General features: G+C 41.4%; 3 protein-coding genes across 4 annotated transcripts; 1 reads left to right on the forward strand and 2 right to left on the reverse strand.

Moving 5' to 3' along the window:
* Positions 1–346: 346 nt before the first annotated feature.
* LOC109964861 (trypsin-3-like) lies at positions 347–1,745 on the reverse strand. The gene is made up of 5 exons (XM_020608431.1): positions 1,657–1,745; positions 1,351–1,510; positions 892–1,145; positions 663–799; positions 347–565 (listed from the first exon to the last, which is right to left on the reverse strand). The coding sequence occupies exons 1-5, from the start codon at positions 1,694–1,696 to the stop codon at positions 416–418; spliced, it is 741 nt and encodes a 246-aa protein (XP_020464087.1). The 5' UTR covers positions 1,697–1,745; the 3' UTR covers positions 347–415.
* A 1,285-nt stretch (positions 1,746–3,030) lies between these two features.
* LOC109964863 (trypsin-3-like) lies at positions 3,031–4,065 on the reverse strand. Its single transcript, XM_020608434.1, has 5 exons — positions 4,029–4,065; positions 3,821–3,983; positions 3,524–3,777; positions 3,299–3,431; positions 3,031–3,198 (listed from the first exon to the last, which is right to left on the reverse strand). Exons 1-5 carry the CDS (start codon positions 4,063–4,065, stop codon positions 3,045–3,047), a joined length of 741 nt encoding a protein of 246 aa, XP_020464090.1. The 3' UTR covers positions 3,031–3,044.
* Positions 4,066–4,986: 921 nt separating this feature from the next.
* LOC109964860 (uncharacterized) lies at positions 4,987–8,628 on the forward strand. Of its 2 annotated transcripts, XM_020608429.1 has the most exons (4): positions 4,987–5,125; positions 5,418–6,129; positions 6,575–7,000; positions 7,101–8,628. In XM_020608429.1, exons 2-4 carry the CDS (start codon positions 5,874–5,876, stop codon positions 7,982–7,984), a joined length of 1,566 nt encoding a protein of 521 aa, XP_020464085.1. In that variant the 5' UTR covers positions 4,987–5,125; positions 5,418–5,873; the 3' UTR covers positions 7,985–8,628. The 2 variants fall into 2 exon arrangements, with proteins under 2 accessions (XP_020464085.1, XP_020464086.1); XM_020608430.1 differs by having other exon boundaries at positions 4,987–6,129.
* The last annotated feature ends 332 nt before the right edge of the window (positions 8,629–8,960 follow it).

Genomic DNA, 8,960 nt, shown 5'->3' on the forward strand with positions numbered 1-8,960 from the left:
TGTTGTTTTTAGGTTAAGATTTGTTCCCTCTGAATAGTTAAAACATGAGAGACTGTAGCCACAATTACAAACTATTTCTGTTGATGATATGATGCTGAGGTTTATTGAAAGGTGATTTCTTTTTTTTTTTGCATTTTGATTCTACATAAGAGAAGTAACTTGTGAATGATTTTTTTATATAGTGTGTCACATTTAATACATGTAGGTTAGAAAGTTAGGTTGGGTTTGTCTACTTCAATAAAAAAAGCTATAAAATAATGCTGCTGCTGTATGTTTTAATAGTACAAAGTGATGAGTCTGAGTCCGTACTAGTGCTCAGTCCAGAAGCCAAACAGATGAGTCAGTATTGAGGTATTTTTATTTATTGAAGGCATAAACGGTCCCCTGTCTCACAACAAATGACTGTTAAGTGACTTTAGTTGGAGGACATGGTGTTACGAATCCAGGCGTTGTAGTTGCAGACCTTGGTGTAGACTCCAGGCCTGTTCCTCTGGGCACAGCCATAACCCCAGGACACTATGCCCTGCAGCTGATTGTTGCACACCACGGGGCCACCAGAGTCACCCTGATAGGACACAGACAGAAAGAACAAGGTGTGAGCAGAGGTGTTCTGAAATTTGGCATGTCCATATGAAGAAACGGAGGATCACTTTAGCTGGTACCTGGCAGGAATCTTTGCCTCCCTCAAGGAATCCAGCACAGAACATGTTGGCGGTGATCTCCCCGGGGTAGGAGTTCCTGCAGCTGGTGTCACTTAGGATGGGGGCATCCAGGCACATCAGACGATCAGGGTAATTGCCTAAAGGAAAAATTCAATACATGTAAATAGTCATACCTAATCACAACCATGTGTTAAAAATCCTTCAGATATGTCTGCAGTGTTTTACTGACTTGAAGAGCTGCTGATGTTGCCCCAGCCAGAGATCAGACAGTAGGTGCCTGCACTGGCACAGCTAGAGGGCAGGGACACAGTCTTTATATTGCTGCTCAGGGTGGCGGGCTTGCTCAGCTTGATCAGCATGATGTCATTGTCCAGGTTGTAGCTGCTGTAGCCGGGGTGACGGATGACCTTAGCAGAGTTGATGGACTGCTCTGTGCCCTCACTGACGGCGATGTTGTGTTCACCAAGATGCACCTCAATGCGACTGCAGAGGGAGGCATGAGAAGATCATTAATTCAATGTTCAGTTCCACTTGTAATCAGGTTACCACTATCTGTAATTCAAAATATAGGCCTAAGTACTGTGCCTGACAAAACGGTTTTGCCAGTTTTAACCAAAAAAAGTTTAGCAATTAATGTTAACAGGCTTGTGGTAAAATTTCAGTCTTACAATCAAGTGTCTGCACTTACGACTGGTAGCAGTGAGCAGCAGACACCACCCAAGTGCTGGAGATCAGGGAGCCTCCGCAGAAGTGGTAGCCAACGTTCAGAGAGACCTGGTAGGGCACTGTATTCTTTCTGCATTCGTAGCCTCCAACAATCTTGTCATCGTCATTAAAGGGAGCAGCATCTGAAGAAAGCAGAGAGTGTGACATTATTAATGTCTTGTAGGACACCAGTTTTCAAAGAAATCTTAAAGTAAATAGCTGACCACAATGGTCAAAATAACTTTAAAAAGTAAGCAAAAAGTAAAATTAGTTTAGTCTTCACACTCACATGCCACTGCGAACAGAGCCAGAAAGATGAAAGCCTTCATGGTGGATGCTGTTGGTGTGTGTCAGTGTCAGCTCAGTTGTACTGCAGACCCTTTATACCCACTTTGTCCCTTTGTTATCTGATTGGCCAAGGACGTGTGTTTCCATTTCCACCCTTCTCTTGCTGACCAACCTGTGAGAAAACACATCTGGAAGATACGAGCAAACATATTGACCACGTGTGCTTTAGTCCCACCACCAGTCACGTACACTTGGTCTATAAACTAACAGCTTGCTTGAAACATTGTAGGAGTTTAAGGCAAATCGTGGTGCATTTTATATTATTTTTAAACCACTTGTTTATCTTTCAAAGAATGTGCTACATTTTAGTAGTTTTGTTCAGAGGTTACTATCATTTGGAGGAAAGCACATTTACTTTAACATCAACATTTATCTAAGTGTATTTTATTTATGATGTTTATATTTTCCAATTAAAGATACATATACTGTCTCCTGTTTTTTTTCTGGTTCAGACCCTGATTTTTAACCTACTGACTACAAAACAATGTAGAAGCAAGTGTGAAAATATCAAGCTGCTTATTTTAAGGCAATATAATTGTAAATGTATAAAAATAATTCTGTGACATTACTATCACACATCATTGCTTTATATATGAATACTGGATTCATCCTTTGTGAATTTCTCTGTTGTTTAGGAATGGACAGTACTTGTTCTCAAATATTTCTCTGAGATTTCAATGATCATATTTTTTAATGGTTGTAGATGCTAGGGTTACACATAAGATCAGTTCAAGTATGAAATTATAGGATCCCAAAAACAGCAGTGCTTAGTACTCTCTTTTTTGTCACAATGGTGAACTAAAGCAAGCACATTCATATGCATGACAGAGAACTATTTTTTGTTGGAAATGTCCAGTACATGGTGGTAAATATTGAAATACTGGCTGAGTTGCCTAAGGGTGTGGTAAATAATTTTACTGATGTGAGTAAATGAAAATGTCAAATTATTTTGTACAATTTCTAAACGTGTATTTCAAAGTACTGAACCCTACTTCTTATTGTAAAACCTATACAATTCATTTTATTTTCATTTCATAAGGTTTCTTATCTCAAATAGCCTAATAGTGGGAGGGATTTAATTTTGTGGCAGGCTGATTTTTTTAAGCTATAATTTTATTTTTCAGATTTATGCAGGGTGTGTGAGTTTTTGGGCATGTTTCATCTTTTCATTCCTAAAGAAAGAGTATTACCCTTCCTGTTGATTCTCTTCATTGATAAACATATGCTTTATTTAATAGTACAAAACAAGAAGTGATAGAGAGTAAGGCTGATATTAATAATTTATTTATTGAAACATATCATAGTCAGAGCTTCCATAGTAAAGTGACTTTAGTTGGAGGACATGGTGTTACGAATCCAGGTGTTGTAGTTGCAGACCTTGACGTAGTCTCCAGGCCTGTTCTTCTGGGCACAGCCATAACCCCAGGACACCACACCCTGCAGCTGACCATTGCACACCACAGGGCCGCCAGAGTCAACTTGATAGGGCCCAGACAGAAAGAACAAGGTGTGAGTAGTGGCTTCCTGAAGTTTGGGGGGTCTATTTGAAAAAATGAAAATGAAAAACTTTAGCTGGTACCTGGCAGGAATCTTTGCCTCCCTCAAGGAATCCAGCACAGAACATGTTGGAGGTGATCTCCCCGGGGTAGGAGTTCCTGCAGCTGGTGTCACTTAGGATGGGGGCATCCAGGCACATCAGACGATCAGGGTAGTTGTCTAAAGGAAAAATTCAATACATGTAAATAGTCATACCTAATCACAACCATGTGTTAAAAATCCTTCAGATATGTCTGCAGTGTTTTACTGACTTGAAGAGCTGCTGATGTTGCCCCAGCCAGAGATCAGACAGTAGGTGCCTGCACTGGCACAGCTAGAGGGCAGGGACACAGTCTTTATATTGCTGCTCAGGGTGGCGGGCTTGCTCAGCTTGATCAGCATGATGTCATTGTCCAGGTTGTAGCTGCTGTAGCCGGGGTGACGGATGACCTTAGCAGAGTTGATGGACTGCTCTGTGCCCTCACTGACGGCGATGTTGTGTTCACCAAGATGCACCTCAATGCGACTGCAGAGGGAGGCATGAGAAGATCATTAATTCAATGTTCCACTTGGATGTGTTTCCATTTCCATCCTTCTGGTAGCAGTGAGCAGCAGACACCACCCAAGTGCTGGAAATCAGGGAGCCTACACAGAAGTGGTAGCCAGTGTTCAGAGAGACCTGGTAGGGCACTGAGTTCTTTCTCCACTTGTAGCCTCCAACAATCTTGCCATCTCATCAACTCAGATTCTATCACCACAAAATATAGAAGAACTTACAAGCAGCAAACAGGGCCAGGATAATGAAGTACTTCATGATTGTGTTCTGCACCTGCTGAGCCTACACAGCAGGAGCAGATGGACTGGGTTCATATACAGATTGAATACATAGCCTGACACCTCTTTATCTAAACCTGTCAAGGATTTTTCCATGCACTATGCAGTATGATTAAATATTATCCCACCTGGGAAACATCAGGATGGTCAAGGAAAAGAACACTGGATTTTCATGAATCATTCTTTTTAAAGGTGACATCTGCAGATCCAGCCTTTAATGTTCGAAAATTCTTATATATGCATTAATTACAAAATAAAATTAGCACAAAGGGACAGAGGATAGACAAATGTAGGGAGAAAGACAAATCAGTTATTTGTTGTTTTAAAACTTACAATCAGAATATATCAGAATCAGAAAATTATAATTATCATAATATAAATTGGAAGTAGACATAAGCAGGTGATTGATTATTGCTGTAATGCATATCTATAATCTGCTGGGATCAGTAATTATTATAGACACAGGTTCAAATAGTTTACGATCTTATACCTGGGTAAATTATTAATAATATAACTGAAAGTTTGTGGAAAGGATGTAAAGGTGTAAAATGGTACAGATTATACAGACAATATAGACAAAATGCAGAATCTTTCATTTTTGTGGGAGAAATGGCTTCATTCTAATCAAATTCAATATTATGTCAGACTTTATTCTCAATATGCTTGTTAGAAGAATGTATATTTTTGCATACTCATCTGACTTGCTTTGCACTGACCAATCTTCATCTTGCAATCAATTAATCTGACGCGTTGTAAATGAACACTGTTGTTATTTCCCGGGGCCTTTCTATGAATGTTAATTTACTGTACATGTGCCTTCCTGGTTCCTTCTAGGAAATAACAATATAGGCTACAACCATACAACCAGGACGGCACATTAAACAGAGGCAAATCTCTGAATTTTTATTGGTCTTGAACGTAACCTCTCGGTGACGTCATTAGAAAGCGACTGTGTTCGGTTTGTGTTTCGGCTGCTGAGCTAACAGCTGTACCAATTGTGTTTTGGTTTTGTTTTGCCTCCCATGTGTCATTATCGCGAGGTAAGAAGTACAACAGTGTCATGTTTCTAATCATGACTGCTCAGCCGTCGCTATCAGTTCAGACAAAGCTGCTGCTTTACCTGAAGCTATGGTAGCCCGTTAGCTAACAGTTAGCTCCATTGCAAAATCTGCACCTAATGTATGCGGAATGCGCAACCATTGCGGATGTGGTGCAGAAAAAATGCGCATCGATGCGACAGAATACATAAGTCAGCATCACTAAGAAATACGAACATAGCTATTTTAAAATGCTGCGTAGCTGTAAGCAGTGTTGTGTTTTGTTGTATTTCAGCTCTGAAGGCGATTCTCTGCTGGATGTTGGATCTCACTGTAAAAAAGCTGGACGTTTAGTTGTAGCTCTCGGCCTACCCCTAGTGTTTTTATACAGTGGATATATGTTTTCATTTGTCTTTCAGTGTACATGAAAAGTGAAAAGTGTTCAGTGTACACTCAGACATGATCGTGTCTCATACTAAGCTGCAACAATGACTTAAATAATTTATTGAATAGAGTTGAAGAATACTTTCTTGGGTTACATTAACTCACCGTTTCCTAAGAAAACACTCCACAGTGTGTGTGGCAGCTGTACCCAAAGCAAATAAATTATTTTCTGATGCAGTATACTGAAGAGTTGTAATGTCTTTTAGCAGTAGGTTCAGATAGACCTTGAACTTGTATTAATGGGGCAGCAGCTGTCACAATCAGAATTGGCCCGCGAGTCAATTCGGCTATAAATTAGGTCTGACCCATGACTGAGTACTACGAGGAGGGGGGGCTGCTGTATGAGCAATCACCTCCCATGCACATCAAAGTGGAGTCTCCGGAGGGACCCTTTGGAGGGGGAGCCTCAGAAAACGGCTTCCCCAGGGAGGATGAGGACTCAGAGGGCAGCTGTGACCAGAACAGTGGATTACCAGGGGGGCTCCCCTTTAACGTGGTAGTTGTGCATCCGAACATCATGGCACCTGGCATGTCTTCAGATGACCTGTTGTCCATTGAACAAAGTAAGTATGGAAGAGATTAAACCCATTATGGGAAAAACCAGGATTTGACATTTTCTTGTTTATTGGTAAATGTCTACAGAAATTGTGGCTCCCAATGGAAACACTATATCGACCATGTACACCTACAGAATTATTCATAAACTGATTTTTATCTGCAGGCACAAATACAGTGAGGATATACATTCATACATTTCATTTATACAAACACCTGCAGCACCTACTAAAGAACATTTAGCTCCTCCAGAAAAAGCTGAAGTAAAATGATATCAATATTAGTCTCAGTGATCTATGACTTGCCAAAAGTAACTGTAGTTATAATATAATTTGGTATAGTGAAAAGGCTGATGCTGTTAAAGCACATTTTTCCTCTTCACAGAGTATATTTAGCTTCACTTGATATTTTTCCTCTCCCTTTTGGTCCATCTTCTCATCTTTATCTTTACAGATAGAGCTATGTCGGCTGCACTGGCTGCTGGTGGTGCAGGGAAAAGAAAGAGTCGTTTCAGTGGAGCAGAGCTGGAGGTTTTAGTGTCAGAAGTCACTCGGTGTGAAGGAGAGCTCTTTGGTCCTGCAGGGAGGCTCCGGCGGCGGGAAAGAGAGCGCATCTGGGCGGGAATCCTGGAGAGAGTCAATGCTGTGTCCAGAGTTCCACGTACGCTTCGAGAGGTGAAGAAACGTTGGGATGACTTAAAGAGACGCAATGGAGGCAGGCTGGCAGATGCCCGCCACCGCAGCTGTTACCGGCCATCCAGCAGAGGGGCCTCAATGCTTGGGCGTCCTTCCCAGCCAAGCCCCAGGCTTCAGCAAGCCAGGCAAAAGCAAAGCACCAGAACAAAGCCCAGTTTCTCATGTTTTCCTGACTCTGACACAGGTAAAAATAACTTGTCTGATTACTCGGCTGCTTTTCTGTGTAGAGTCTATAGGTGAAACTAAGAGCTACTGTGGTTATGTCCACTTAACCTATTTTGCAGGTGTAGGAATGGAAGGGTCAGAGAGAGATGGTTTGGAGAAAGATGAGGACAATCCTGAGCGTGAGAGAGACATGGGAGAACCTGATTGTGAACCAGTAGAGAACAGCATGGAAGACAAACTGGGATTAGGACTGGGTCTGGGTATAGGACCACCCCCTCCATCAGAACGATGGCTGCCTCCTTCCCCTCTCTACAGTGCTCCCTTCCTCAATGGCAGCCCTCAGCCCAGCAGTCCTCAGCCATCACTTGGAGCACAGCAGGGCTCTCTGGAAGCCCCTCCACGCAGTTCCTGGCTTGAAGATGAGCTACGAGGGTTAGGGGAAGCAGCTATTCAACTGGGAAATCGGGTAGAAAAGAGTCTGCGGGAGTTTGGGGAAGGTTTCAGACAGGACATGAGAACACTTGTTGCTTCGCAAGAGGCATTAGCAGTCAGTCTACAACAAAACAATGTCCTGTTGCAAAGGCTATTAGGAGTGCTTGAGGCCCAGCAACAACCACAGCCACAGCAACATCGTGTACAACAAGTACACCATTTACAAACATCTCAACAGCACTTACAGCCACAGACATCTCAGCAGCAGCTACAACATACAGAACCACAACAGCAACAGCAGATTGAAACAACACAGCAGTCACAACTACAGCATCAGCAGCAGTCACATGCTGTACAGCAACAGCCCCAGAAGCACCAAACACAAATACAGCAGCAGTCACAGGTCACCCAGCATTCGAATAATCAGTCAACTGTTGCAGTGGTGCCTGCGCCATCACCCCCCGTCATACATGGCACTTTTCCCTCTAATACTTCCACAGACACAAATGGAAATATGCAGAGGCCACGACGAGGAAGAGCTATTGATCACAGGCGCAGAAGACGGCGCTGAGGAGAAAGTACTTTAAAACTTGAAGTGCACATCATGTATATTTGGAGTTTAAAAATGTGACAAGAAATGATGCTCTTTTTCTATTGACAGTATTTCTGTAAACATAACATGAGGTGTTTGGAGTTTTACTCATTCCAAGTCACTAATCCATCTTGCACATATGTTTTTCATCTGAGTGGACAGAAGTGGATAAAACAATTAGACACATAAGGTAATAGGGTGGCCTTAATTTGAGCTTGGTTCTTCAGACAAGTCTACATATACATGTGCTAAAAGACTTCCTGAGAAACAGTTACTCTTTGGAGTGATAACTTTACTCCTGAAACTTTCAATATCCAGACAACAACATATTGTAGGTGCTGATGTCTAATATGCATATCACTGTACATGATGTGCAGCAGAGCTGCAAAGCTCATGATGCCCTTACTAGTCCACTAATGTCTCAGTTCTTCTGATACACTAACTGCATTGTTAAAAAGTACTTGTAATCTGCAGTTGTTACCATATATTGTAGTTATTCAGCTGTTGTATTTACCTGCTAATGTATGCTTGTGCTTTTTTAATATGGTACATACTTTCCAACTTTGGTTGGGCAATAAAGTTACTGTATTATGTTCAGTGCACTTTGAGGCAGAAATGTTACATTTTAAAGAACTGCCAGTATTGGTGATGTATGAAAAACAGGCTTAAACCTCACATTAGGCTTCAGACTTTAATTCATATGCTTCTGGTGGAAGTAGGGGCTATTTATTCTAAGCTTGCATGCTTGATGGATGTTTGTAGATAGTTGCAAAAAAACAGTATATGGCCATCATCTATGTAGTTTTGCACAAGCTATAATTTGTAGATATATGTTCTGATGGTATGTAACTAAACTTTAATAAAAGTCAGACATGGACTGCAAATACATCCAGCTGGTCACATGTGTATTTGTGCGTGTGTGTATGTGTATATATCTATATATATATATATATAG

The sequence above is a fragment of the Monopterus albus genome, unplaced genomic scaffold, assembly GCF_001952655.1.
Source record: "Monopterus albus unplaced genomic scaffold, M_albus_1.0 scaffold93.1, whole genome shotgun sequence".
Taxonomy (NCBI): Eukaryota; Metazoa; Chordata; class Actinopteri; order Synbranchiformes; family Synbranchidae; genus Monopterus; species Monopterus albus.